The sequence below is a fragment of the Furipterus horrens genome, unplaced genomic scaffold (genome assembly GCF_987537825.1).
Source record: "Furipterus horrens unplaced genomic scaffold, mFurHor1.1.pri manual_scaffold_2, whole genome shotgun sequence".
In the NCBI taxonomy this organism is placed as follows: domain Eukaryota; kingdom Metazoa; phylum Chordata; class Mammalia; order Chiroptera; family Furipteridae; genus Furipterus; species Furipterus horrens.
Window position 1 is genome coordinate 87,701,093 of NW_028327172.1, and position 13,885 is coordinate 87,714,977.

At 38.6% G+C, this 13,885-nt stretch overlaps 1 protein-coding gene across 3 annotated transcripts in view; it reads left to right on the top strand.

The window, feature by feature from the left end:
• Positions 1–12,033, top strand: part of RNF214 (ring finger protein 214) — a 51,989-nt gene extending 39,956 nt beyond the window's left edge. For 2 of the 3 annotated variants that reach the window (XM_090265997.1, XM_090265999.1), the window contains exons 6-14: positions 7,393–7,489; positions 7,649–7,737; positions 8,670–8,760; positions 8,962–9,060; positions 9,278–9,654; positions 9,767–9,899; positions 10,074–10,178; positions 10,483–10,578; positions 11,412–12,033. In XM_090265997.1, coding sequence (XP_090122123.1) covers positions 7,393–7,489; positions 7,649–7,737; positions 8,670–8,760; positions 8,962–9,060; positions 9,278–9,654; positions 9,767–9,899; positions 10,074–10,178; positions 10,483–10,578; positions 11,412–11,477 — 1,153 coding nt within the window. In that variant the 3' untranslated portion in view covers positions 11,478–12,033. The remainder of the gene's footprint in view (positions 1–7,392; positions 7,490–7,648; positions 7,738–8,669; positions 8,761–8,961; positions 9,061–9,277; positions 9,655–9,766; positions 9,900–10,073; positions 10,179–10,482; positions 10,579–11,411) is intronic. The other variant, XM_090265998.1, reaches the window with a different exon arrangement.
• Positions 12,034–13,885: the final 1,852 nt, after the last annotated feature.

Genomic DNA, 13,885 nt, shown 5'->3' on the forward strand with positions numbered 1-13,885 from the left:
TAATTCTCTTATCTACGTTTGCATTTAATCTATTACAATATGTTGTTTGGTTAAATTATATGAAGAAAATCTGGTGATAAACACAGATCTGTAGTTGGAAAAAAGTGAAGAGTATTTTAATTGCCTTTGGGTAGTTGTGGACATTCTCCTTTGATAGTACCCCAAAACTTGACAGGTAATAGTTTCTTAAAGGTTAGTTGCACTGTGTATTCTGAAACCACATCAGTGAACATTTTGTGCTGTTACATTAAAATCCATTAGCTTGCCTTGTACTTTGAATAGATTTTTTTAAGCATGCTGTGCAGGGGAGGAAAGCTTTTACCTTTACTCTCTTAGGTTCAACATCTGAGGCCTGTCAATTAAACTGACAAAAGACATGTGGGAAAACTCAGTAATGAGTAACTCAAAGCGCTGGTTAGAATTTGGGGCTTATATACCATTTTAATAGGTCAAGGGGAGAGGTGAGAAAGGCACTCATGGGAAAACAAATGACTCCTTAGAAGGAGGGGGGAAAAGGGCATTTGTGGGACTTTTGGAAAGATAAATGGATTTTCAGGAGAACAAAGAGATAAAAAGTTTGTGTAGTATTTGTCTATAAAAATATGAGTGTTTTTTCTGTCTCTTTTAGGGCCATAAAACTCCCCTGGAAAAGGGATTTAGGGCAGTTTTTATTTGCATTCTGTCTCCTCAGAGTAGAACTGCCTTGAAGAGGAATTTATGACAGCTTTATTTCCCAGAAGTTGCTGCTTTTAGTCAGATAAGGAAATCTGCCAGGAGACTTTTTTCCTTCATCTGTTGGACCTTAAATGTCTTTAGCTTAAAATAATCTTATCAATTCTGGGGTTCCAAATGGGTCCTAGTGTTGATTTGATAACACAGTGCATTGATAATTTGGAAAACATTGGTTCAGAGTTATTTAGATCTTCCAAGTGTTGACACATATTATAATATTTAAAGCATCACATTAGTTTATATCAGCAGTTTTCAACCTTTTTTATCTTATGGCACACATAAAGTAATTACTAAAATTCTGTGGCACACCAAAATATATATATATTTTTGCCAATCTGACAAAAAAAATAGGTGTAATTTTGATTCATTCACACTGGACAAGCTATTGTGTTGGCTCTTGTCCTTTTTTTTTTTTGACAGTCTAAGGAAAAAGAGGTTTGTGTCCCTCACTAAATAGTCAGGTATTGCATGTTTTAAAGATTCATGTGGCACCCTGATTGGTATGGTTCAGTGGGTTAGGCATCTTCCTGCAGAGCAAAAGTTTGCCTGTTTAATTCTGGTCAAAGCACCTGCTTAGGTTGCTAGGTTGGTCCAAGGTCGAGGCACAAACAAGAGGCAGCTAATCAGTTTCTCTTCCTCCCTTCCCCTTTCTCTCATTTAAAAAAAAAAAAAATCCTTCTGGCAAACCGATTGAAAATCTCTGGTTTATATCATTATTGATCACATTAGAGTTGTCATTATAAGTAGTAAGAAGCTTTCAAGCTCCCAATGGCTGGTACAGATTTTTAAAAATTATAATTTTGTTTTGAAAGCATGAATTTTATTGTTGGCAGTACTATCAGGTGTTTTCTTTGAGGTAACAAGACTTCCTGTTTTCAAGAATATGCCTGCCATATACTCAAGTTCAAATAACCATAGTTTGTCTATGAATTGTTCTTTAAAGTAAAAATGGTATCTCCAAGAAAAAAAGGTTAGTTCAGCTCACAACTCAAATGGTCTTACAAGTGTTTTTCCTTAAGATAAATATTGTACTTTGGCATGTAGCATCTCCTCAAATCAGAATATTAAAAAATGTTTATTTTAACAGTTGGGATTTAATATAAATTATTTTTTGTGCTCCCCCAACTGCAAGTTTGTGGCAGTAAAGAATACAATGGTTAGTGATATAATTTGATGCCATTGCCTTGATTTTGTACGCTGCCAATATTTTTATCTACTATAGTTTTTATTTTATAAATGTATTGTAAATACAATATCAACACAGTTGTTCTAGGATTTAACCATGAAATTCAAAAAAGTTGTTCAACTTGCATTATGTGATCATCACTTGTGTTTGTTGCCAGAAATTCACACACAACATCATCATTGGTGATTAGCCAGATTTGTAGATTTTATTTATAAAGCAGAATTACGAATCCCACAGTTGAAATTGTTAAGTTCTTTACATTTGCAGCAAAATCTTTAACTTAATGAATTACTATGTCACTGAAAGGTGACGCTGCCATGAGTTATTTTACTGACTTCTAGTCATGTCAGGTGTACAAGGCTGTGCTTTCCCAGTTAATGTAGTACAGTAACCTAACCAAGTAAGATGCGTCAGTGCCTTTTTCACTTCTAGTTCGAAAGGCTTTAACAGTTTTTAAAATTTTTAAAAAGTCATATCTGGGTTTAAAATATTCAAATCCCTTTTCTTTTAAATTGTGAATGATTGGTCTCAAAATGTTAGGGTAACTTAATTGGTCCAATATAATTATAAAATATTCTTTTGCTTAAGAGACAGTGAGTAAATTATTAACATCTATAAAGTCATACTTTGTTTCTTATTTATAATTTTGTCCAGTTTCTTTGGAGTAGATTCTTTCCATGAGTTAAATAATTCTAAGCCAGTTGCATTATTTTTAGTATCTGTAGATGTATATATATTGCAGCTGATGGTTGAGAATGTGAGTCTTCTAATCTTACTTTTTTTGAGCCAGTGATTTGTTTTTAAATATGAGAAAAATTACAAATAAATGTTTTATTTTAGAAAAAATATTAGAATAATGTACTTTAGATATCACTTAAAATTGAGACCAGTTTTCAAAAAATTTTAAAAATATTATTGCAAAGTAAAGTAACAAAAACTACTTGTTTTTACCATGTGCGTGAAGAACTTTGAAATTTTATAGTAATGATTTATTGGACAACAATGAGGTTATAGCAACTATTACTAAAGATAGCTAGGAAGAGTATGACAGAATAATTAAGAAAGAGAAGTATTGAGAGATTACATTATGCCCTGGTTTAGGGTACCTTAGAAAATACTAGAAAACATAAGAATACAGAAGCATATATTTCATTAGCCATCGAAGCGATATTATCACTTGTCATTGTGGTCTCAGGAAAACTCCATTGTAGACTCATGAAAGAATGAGAGTAAAAGAGGCAAACAATTTTAGTGTTATTATGAAATTAGGTTTTGCTTCATAGACCAGGCCCTCAAAGGGTGTTATGGACCATGAACTATGTTTTACAAACTGCTGTTATAGATTATTTCTTTCATGTGTAGGGTTTCTACTACTATCTCAATGCTAGTGACACTGTCATTTGTGTCCCCAGCCCTGACCAAACCACCAAGTGTTATATTTGTCTATCCAATGCCTGCTGAACTGCCCAGACTGCTTCCTTAGCTAGGTGCTTTCTTACTCTTTGACCTTTTGCACATACTATTTGTTCTGCCCCAGATTTTCCTGTTTCTTTTGTTCACCCAGAAAACTACTAGATTGTGAGCTGCTTGGGGACTGGGACTGGACCTCTTATATCCCCAGATTTTAGCAGAATGCCTGTTGCTAAGCTGCTCAGAAAATGTTGTTCAATTAAATTGAATCAAGGAAGAATTCTAGCTTCATAAACAATAAATTTACAATTCATTACTGGGTAAATTTTTTCTGTTTTATGTCTGATTTCATTCGTTCTATATTGCTTTGTGTTAGTTTCAGTTTCAGAGAAAATGCAGGACAGCCAACCCCTATTTATTAACTCATCCAACAGTTTTTATTTTGTTCCTTTTGCCTTGCCTAGGATATAATGTATTCGAAAGGAAGGTATTTTGGGATGGGACTCAACATCTTAATTTTTAGCTCTTTCTCTCTCTGACTGTTGAAGATATCACAAGACATTTAACATCTGCTTCTCTCTGTTGAAATCACCTGATTTCCACCACCACTACTGATTGAAAAAATATACACTACATATATTTTAGTTTCTCTGAAGGAATATTTTCTAACATCTATATGATAACTAACATTTATTAAGTTCTTAACTATATGACAGAGAATATTCTAAATGTTTTACATATTTAACACATTTAATCTGATATCTCTATGAGAGGTAGAGTCTTTTATAATTCCTATTTTACCTTAACAAAATGAGGCACAGAAAAGAAATAGGGTCTGAATTTTAACTCAGAGCTTAATTTGACTCCAGGGGCCATGTTTTTCTTTTTTATTTCTCCTCAGGTGTATTTTGTTGATTATGCTATTACAGTTGTTCCAATTTTTTACCTTTGCCCCCCTCTGCCCAGTACCTCCCTTCCCTCCAGCAATCACCCCCCTCCCTTAGTTCATGTCCATTGGTCATGCATTTAAGTCCTTTGGCTTCTCCATTTTCTGTACTATTCTTAACTTCCTCCTGTCTATTTTGTACCTGCCAGTTTTGCTTCTTAATCCCTACACCCTTTCCCCCATTCTCACCCTTCTCCCTCCCAGCTGATAACCCTCCATATGATCTCCATACCTATTGTTCCTGTTCTAGTTGTTTGCTTAGTTTTTGTTTTGTTTTTTTTATATTCATTTGTTGATAGTTGTGAATTTGTTGTCATTTTACAGTTCAGAGTTTTGATCTTCTTTTTCTTAATTAAGTCCCTTTAACATTTCATATAATAAGGGCTTGGTGATGATGAATTCCTTTAGCTTTAACTTGTCTGGGAAGCACTGTATCTGCCCTCCATTCTAAATGATAACCTTGCCAGATAGAGTAATCCTGGTTGTAGGTCCTTGCTTTTCATCACTTTGAATACTTCCTGCCAGCTCCCTCTTGCCTGCAGTTTCTTTTTAGAAATCAGTTGATAGTCTTATTAGACCATCTTTGTCGGTAACTCTGCTTTTTCTCTTGCTGCTTTTAAGATTCTCTCTTTATCTTTCACTTCTGTCATTTTAATTATGATGTGTCTTGGTGTAGTCCTCTTTGGGTCCAACTTGTTTGGGACTCTCTGTATTTCCGGAATTGTGTGTCTATTTCCTTTGCCAAATTTGGGGAGTTTTCTTTCATTATGTTTTTCAAATAATTTTTCAATTTCTTGATCTTCCTCTTCTTCTTCTGGCATCTCTATGATTCAGATGTTGGCACTTTTGGAGATGTCCCAGAGTCATCTTATTCTCTCCTCATTTTTTTCCAATTCTTGTTTCTTCATTCTGTACTGGGTGACTGTTTATTTCTTCCTTATGTTCCAATTCATTGATTTGAACCCTGTCTTCCTTCCCTTCACCGTTGGTTCCATGTGGATTTTTTCTTTATTTTACTTAGGGTAGCCTTCATTTCTTCCCTTATGCATTTGCCATACTCAATCATTTCTCTGAGCCTAGTTATCACCAGGTTGGCTATCTCCTCCTCACTTAGTTCTCCCTCTGGAGCCTTGATCCTTTCCCTCTTTTGGGCCATACTTCTCTGTCTCCTCAACCTAACAGCCTCTGTGTGTTTGCCTCTGTGTCTTAGGTAGAGCTGTCACACCTGTTACATTGTAAGGAGCTGAGCCTTAGGTATTCGTCAGTGCTGGGTGACCGGTTTCACCACCATGAGGCGCTGTATGTGGGGGAGGCATCAGAGAGGGAACAGTGCCGCTTGCTTGGCACTTGCCCCTTTTCCAGTCACTTTACCTGCTATGTTCAAAACATCCGCTTCCCATATGTGACTGGAGCCACTCTAGCTGTTGCCCTGGTGACGGTTCCCAGAGTGGGTGGGTTTGCCTACATTCCAGGACCGTGGGGGCCCTCTAAACAAACTCTCCTTAGAGATTGGCAGTTTCTTCTGCTGCTTCAAGCCCTACTCATTTTCACAGCCAGAAGCTATGAAGCTTTATTTTCCCTAGTGCTGGAACCATGAGCTTCGTGGTCTAGCTTGGGGCCCGAATCACTTCCCAGGTGTCCCTTTTGGCTTTTATAATGTGGGACCATTCATTCCACCAGCTGCAGTGGCTGCTTCTGCCACAGCACATCCTCCCCACCCCAGCTTCCCAGCTCCACCCCTCTAGATGAGTATTTCTTCATTAAATCTTTGGTTGTTGGACTTCCATACAGTTTGATTTTCTTGCAGTTCTGGGTTTTTGTTTGTTTGTTTTTTGCTTTGAGGTAGTTGTAATCCTTATGGTTTTGCAAGAAGGCAAAGAGTGTCTACATATGCCTCCATCTTGGCCAGAAGCCTCCACCTGGTCATTTTTGTTACATTAAGGAGACCTTGTCAGCAGAGTGGCAGACTAATGTTAGTGAATCATTGAATATGTGTGTAACACACGCACATGCACAAACACACCTGTACTTTGTCTGTGAAGTAGAGAACAGGGATGGATCAATGAAAGAAGAGACCTCAACAATTTAAGTGAGTTGTTCCCTTTCAAATATGTAAGACTACTGAAAAACAGAAGAAGAATAAAACTGCTCTCACTGAAGAAAACTATGAACATTTTTTTCTTTCTATCCTTTATTTATTTATTTATTTTAGAGAGAGAAAGGGGAAGGGAGGGAGAAAGAGAGGGAGAGAAACGTTGATGTGAGAGAGAAACATCAATTGGTTGCCTTCCACATGCATCCCGACCAGGGACCAAACTTGCAACCCAGGCATGTGCCTCAATTGGGAATTGAACCGGTAACATCTTGCTTTGTGGGACGATGCCCAATCAACTGAGCCACCCCTGTTAGGGCAAAACTAGGAACATTTTTAAGATGTAACTTTTTTCAACTTTTTCTTCTTATTTTCACCTTTTTAAAATAACTTAAACTTTTCCATATTATTCTGTCCACTGATCTGAGTAATCCTATTGCTTTCAGCCATAAAACATATTACAGTGAAATATAATAAAAGGATTTCTTTTGCTGGCTCTGTTCCTTTATTGCTATCTTTATCTTGAGCAGGGTGCTTGACTATCATCCTCATCCAGAAAATTTTTTTCTTTTTGAAGCATGTTCACTCTAAGAAAATAAGAAAATCAGTAAGCCAGTAACTATGTGCTTAGTAGTAAATTAGAGATTAGTATTAAATGGACCCCTGTTTTTCATCCTGCGTTCTTCAGTACCCATACCAAGAGATCAGTTGGAAATAAGAGGAATGCCATAATGATTTTGAGCCCTTTTTGAACATAGAAGATTCTGCTTTAGTGGGTTTGGTTCTAAGTACACTTTTTCCTGCTACGGATAACCTTATTTTAGCAAGTGGAGATATGAACATTTTTATTTCAAATTTTACTTGCCTTTTTGTAATTACAGACTATTTTAAACATTATTTGTCTATACCTGTAGTTAATATTTAGAGTAAGACTTTCTGTAACATAGCTGGCAGACCAGTTTTGGGTTTTACTTTGTCATAGTGTCTTTCTTCCCTTAGTCTTGTTCTTGGTTTCTTAACTTTCAGAGAAGTGTGGGAAATGGAACTGGATAGACTCAAGAATCAAGATGGTGAAATAAATCAGAACATTATGGAAGAGACAGAACGGGCCTGGAAGGCAGAGGTGAGAAGAACAATTGCTATATTCAAGGCCTTGATTTGGGGCTCCCAGATGGTATATCCTTTTGGTATAGTATTATACCATATAGCCACTAAGCATTTGTTTCAACTAAGCTTTATGTATGTAAAATTAATAAAGTGTGTGTGTGTGTGGTTTTCGTAGATCTTATCACTAGAGAGTCGGAAAGAGTTGCTGGTATTAAAGCTAGAAGAAGCAGAAAAAGAGGCAGAACTGCACCTTACTTACCTCAAGTAAGTATCTTCCCATTCTAGAATCTTAATGGTGCTACAGTTTTGTGGGGGGGGTTTTTTCTTTCTTTCTTTCTTTCTTCCTTCCTTTTTTTCTTTCTTTCTTCCTTTTTTTCTTCCTTCCTTCCTTCCTTCCTTCCTTCCTTCCTTCCTTCCTTCCTTTTCTTTCTTTCTTTCTTTCTTTCTTTCTTTCTTTCTTTCTTTCTTTCTTTCTTTCTTTCTTTCTTTCTTTTTCTTCCTTCTTTCCTTCCTTTTCTTTCTTTCTTCCTTTCTTCCTTTCTTTGTTCCTTCCTTCCTTTCTTTTTCTTTCTTTCTTCCTCCCTTTCTTTCATTCTTCCTTTCTTCCTTCCTTTCTTTCTTCCTTTCTTCCCCTTCCTTCCTTCCTTCCTTCCTTCCTTCCTTCCTTCCTTCCTAGGCTTGAAACCCTAGGCCAGCTAGTCTAGCACTTATTTTATTTTCACAGGAACTTCAAGGTCATCTCTGTGCAGTAGTAATTTTTCAGTGATTTCTCTTCCCACATTCTAATTTCCTCATTCTCCAACTCTTCCTTTCTACACTTTTATTGTTTTATATTTTCTATTGTATTAGTTCCAATTGTATAAACAGTGTCTTTTATGCTGTCAAAGCATTACAATTATCTTTGGAGATTTGTTATATAATCATTTCTCCTCTTTTTGCCATGGAATCTGAAGTACCCCTGTGGCATTTTCAGGCAAATAAGACCCCTGTCTCAGTGGTTGGTTCTCTTTCTCCAATATTTGGCTTAGAAGATACTGGAGTTAAAATGAGGCAAATGACCTAGATCCCTGGCCTTTTCTTGCATCTGGTTCGACCTCTTCTCTCCAGGCCCATTAGCCAGTTACTGTTATGCTATCCCAGAGTGTTGGGAGTTAGGTTTTCTCTAACTCTGTAAACTCCTGTTGGTTTCTTGAAAGGTCAACTCCCCCAACACTAGAGACAGTTCATTCTAAACAGGAGTGGGAGACAAGATTAAATGGAGTTCGGATGATGAAAAAGAATGTCCGGGTAAGTGTAATAACGGGGATCATTGAGTCTGAGTTAATCTATGCTTAAATACTTCTGGTGATAGGGAGGGACCATTTTACATTGCCATTTAAAGCATATTCTACGACTGTCTTGTGTTCTTCATATTGGAGGGTATTTTTCTAGGGAAGGCTCCCTCAGCTCAGTGGTAAAGGACAATTCTGTCCTTTCTCTCTTTTCTAGGACCAATTTAATAGTCATATCCAGCTAGTAAGGAATGGAGCGAAGCTGAGCAGCCTTCCTCAAATCCCTACTCCCACTTTGCCTCCACCGCCATCAGAGGTAGGTAAGAATGCTGGTTTTGGGGGAATCAGTCTTTCTGTGACAGAACTTGAGTGTTTCGCTTGTTCTTTTAAAGAAGATACTGCTTTTATTATTATATTATTATTCATTATTATTGGTATTATTTGGTGTAAGAGTTGCTCATTGATTTCTGCTCCAGTTTCCTAAACTTTTGTTTTCTTGCTTTCTCTTTTTCCTCCACCTCTTTCCCTTGCAGACAGACTTCATGCTTCAGGTGTTCCAACCCAGTCCCTCTTTGGTTCCTCGGATGCCCTTCTCCATTGGGCAGGTCACAATGCCCATGGTCATGCCCAGTGCAGATCCTCGTTCCTTGTCTTTCCCAATTCTGAACCCTGCCCTTTCCCAGCCCAGCCAGCCTTCCCCACCCCTTCCTGGCTCTCATGGGAGAAATAGCCCTGGCTTGGGTTCCCTTGTTGGCTCCCATGGTCCACACATGCCCCCTGCCGCCTCCATCCCGCCTCCCCCAGGCTTGGGCGGTGTTAAGGCTTCTACTGAAACTCCCCGGCCCCAACCAGTAGACAAACTGGAGAAGATCCTGGAAAAGCTGCTGACCCGGTTCCCACAGTGCAATAAGTAAGTATCTTTAAGGACTAAATTGTAAAACTTGTCAGAGAAATTGATGGGCCAGAATAGGAGAGGTTTCATAGCTATTCCCCACGAGGCTGTCTCTCCCTTTCTTTTTTAGGGCCCAGATGACCAACATCCTTCAGCAGATCAAGACGGCGCGCACCACCATGGCAGGCCTGACCATGGAGGAGTTGATCCAGTTGGTGGCTGCACGGCTGGCGGAGCATGAACGGGCAGCAGCCAGTACTCAGGTAGGACATGCTGCTGGGGCTCAGACTTGCTGAGATACAGGGGGAGAGGCAGCACTGCAGCCAGGGGATCTAGCCTGCTGTCTTCCTTTGCTAGACTGGGTACTAAATGACTTCTTTTTGTTATATACTGTTACTCAGACTCTTTCCTTACTCTGACACTGTTTCTGCCCACAGCCACTTGGTCGGATCCGGGCTTTGTTCCCTGCTCCACTGACCCAAATCAGTACCCCAATGTTCTTGCCTTCTGCACAAGTTTCATATCCTGGAAGGTCTTCACATGTAAGACTCATTTTCTTTGAAAACTAGGATGTGAAGGTGGGGGAGGGAATGTCAGCAGGAAGGGAGTGGGTATACAGATGAGCGCAGGAAGAAGCCATTATCTCATCAGCTGGGTTGTTGGCAGCCCCAACCAGGAAAATGTAAGTACTTTTCACAAGAATCTGTATTCAAACTTTTATTTCTTCTGGTATAAAATCTTTTTACTACAAGGAAGTAGTAGCTGGAATCATGGACATAAAAGGCAAGGAGACCCAGAGGTTTCTTATTTTCTTATGCTCTTGACCATCCCTCCTCTATTCTGCAGGCTCCAGCCACCTGTAAGCTGTGTCTTATGTGCCAGAAACTTGTGCAGCCCAGTGAGCTGCATCCAATGACATGTACTCACGTGTTGCATAAGGAGGTGGGTGCTACGTTTCTTACTCATTTTCCACTCTTTCTTTTCTGACGATTGAGGTAATTTAATTTTTCTTGCACATTTTAGTGTTAATGCTCATCATTAATAGCTAAATGTAAGATTTTTGGTAAGTTGTGGCATAAACATCAGTAAAATTCAGAATAGTGGCAGCCAGGCTCTCCAGCCTTCCTTTCACTGTGTTCTCTACAGGGAACTTGATAAGCAGTTCCTAGTAGAGCACTGATAAGTCACTTTCTTGAAAAATTGATAATAGGATATACATAACTAACTGTTGCTTACATGAGAGGAATGGAATAGAGAACCTGAATATGAGATTAGTAACTCTATTAACAGAATAGCTTGAAGGCCTGCCTATTAAGACATTATCTTTTCAGACTGTCAAATTATTCCTACCCAGCAGAGTTAAGTCTCTTAGCAGCAAGGATGATTCCTTTTTTACTATTTTATTTTGTTATTTTGTTGTAACAAGAGGTAGAAACTGAATTTACATCTAAATTCTTGGTAAGGGAAAGCCTTGAAAAAAAATTTAAGATGATGTGTATTAGGAGACGGAAGCTCATTTAAGCCTAAATGGATCATAAGAAGGAGCGAGCCTCATTCAACAGAAAGCAACTTCACATTATTATTAGTTGGTTGTTAATGTTCCCTATAAAAAGAACAAGTTTGCATGTTCTGAAATAGCCTTTCTGGTCCCCCACGGTAAGAGCTTTTCTGACTTAGTAAATATTCCTTAGACTCATTGAACCTTAAATAGCACTCTCTCCTCCTTCCCTCCACCTTTCCAGATAAACCTGAGGTATGTCTTTCTTTCTTTCCAGTGTATCAAATTCTGGGCCCAGACCAACACAAATGACACTTGTCCCTTTTGTCCAACTCTTAAATGACCGACCTGTTTGGGGAGGAAGAAGAAGAGAAACTGATGTGAACAGGAAGCGCGGGTTCAAGATTTCTAAAACTCTATATTTATACAGTGACATATACTCATGCCATGTACATTTTTATTATATAGGGTAATGTGTGTATAGAAAGTCGTATTCAATTGTTCATAAATGAAAGTATGTATATTATGCAGAATGGACTGTCCCCTTCACCATGCAGTTCCTTTGGGGGGGTGCAGACTGTAGCTAAGAAGATATTTAGTTTGGCCTTGAAATTATGATATTCCTGCTAATGCTGTTTTCAAATACAATATAAAAACTTAGGAAGCTACTGTTGCTCTAAGGCTATCCTGCTTTGATTTGGCTCAACTACTAGTCCATTTTCTTAAGGCTCATGTATGCAGATTTCAACCCTGGTGCTCACCTTCTGTCCAATCGGATGCCTTGCTTACTGAAAGCCTTGGAAGCCTCAGTGTTGTTCTGCAACTCTACTTCAAATGGTTAAAATGAGACTGATTGGGGGGAAAAATGTAACCCTAATAGTTTGACTTTTCATTGAGTATTTTACTGTGTTAATGCTCATTTTTTTGTACATAGACTTTAGATTTATAGAATATTCTGTTTCACATTGACAAAAGTCACAGTCTTCAAAATAACAACATTACCAGGTCCCATTTCCCTCACGCCCTCACAAACTTCTGTTCCTAGATAGTCATCTCTAGAAACTAGCACAATCTACAGGTTTCTTCTGGCAAGTCATCCCTTGCCACTGTGGACTTGGCCAACCTAGTGAAGTCCTTACCTCCCCGCTTGCACTTCCGGTCTCCCAGTCTAGCTAACTTCCCTCTTGGCCCCCCACCCCCAGGTTAAGGCAGGTAGTTCCCAACCAAGTTGTGTGGAGACCTTGGATGAGCTCCAGGCAGGCACTGGGGTGAGGAGGTGTCTGTGCAAAATTATTTTCAGAATGATCTTGGGATGCTGGGTTTTAATTTTTTTTTTAAGATTTTATTTATTCATTTCTAGAGAGAAGGGAACGGAGAGAGAAAGAGGGAGAGAAGCATCGATGTGTGAGAGAAACATCAGTCAGTTGCCTCTCATGTGCCTCCAGCCAGGAACCTGGCCCTCTCCCCAGGCATGTGCCCTGACTGGGAATTGAGCCAGCAACTTTCTGATTCACAGGCTGACACTCAGCACGCTGAGCTATACCAACCAGGGCTGGGTTTTAATTTTTGAAACAAGAAAGCTATGGTGGATATGTGTCCTGCCCTGGGAAAAGGGGAGACCAAAGTGATGTGAAGATAGCTTGGGTTTCAGTTTTATAAGTCGTTTGTTGTATGGATAGCTTTCTGGAACAAGATCATTTTTCCACCTCTGGTTTATACCTATGAAAACTGACTATAGAGCAGTGGTTCTCAACCTTCCTAATTCCACGACCCTTTAATACAGTTCCTCATGTTGTGGTGACCCCCAACCATAACTAAAGCATAGTCATTAATCACAAAAACAATATGTAATTATATATGTGCTTTCCGATGGTCTTAGGGGACCCCTGTGAAAGGGTCATTCAACCCCCAAAAGGGTCACGACCCACTGGTTGAGAACCGCTGCTATAGAGCTTTGAATCTTTTCCTATCCTTTTATCTTTACTCATAGCAGAAGTGGCTTTAGCATCCTTCTCTTTTGGGATTAAACAACTAAAAACTAAGTGTTAATTTAAAAAAAAAATAGCTCCAGGTGAAGGACATTATTATATCACCAACAGCTGAATTTTTTTCCATTCTGGGACCTGGAAATGCTTACTCACACTAGCAATACACTAGGCTAGCAAAAACTGCTTTTTTTCAGGTTCATCTAAATTCTCTCATCTCTTTTTTGTTATCCTTTTCCTTCTTTGTCTTGCACCCTTGACATATTCTTCCTCTTTTCTTGTCTTAGTTACCCAGGTTTATTGACTGGCATCAGTCTAAGGAACTCAATTTCCCAGAACCTCCTGGGCATCTTTTAGGGTAATTGAAATGGCCTGATTACCCCCCTATGTAGACATTAACCCACTTTCTTTGGTTAATAAAATATGAATGTCTCCAGTGCGGTAGCTGTCATGATCAGGAAATGTGGCAAATTGGAAGACCAGCTCCTTTGTTCTTTTTATTTGGTGTAGGATTCATTTTTTGTTTTTAACTTGTAATCTTAAGATTTATTTCCCCTCAACTTTGCAGCAGACCTCGGGCTACCTGCAATATTTTTTAGTATCCCCTGAAAATTTAGAAATTAGAAATGTGTATAAAGAATATTCTGTTTCTTTTGCACAAGTCTTTGAATCCAAAGGAGAGAAAAAGGAGGAAGTAGGTAAAAGCCCTTAAAAACAGAGAGTAGCAGAAGGAAAAGTGTTTTGGAGAGTTGTGTGTGGGAACTGG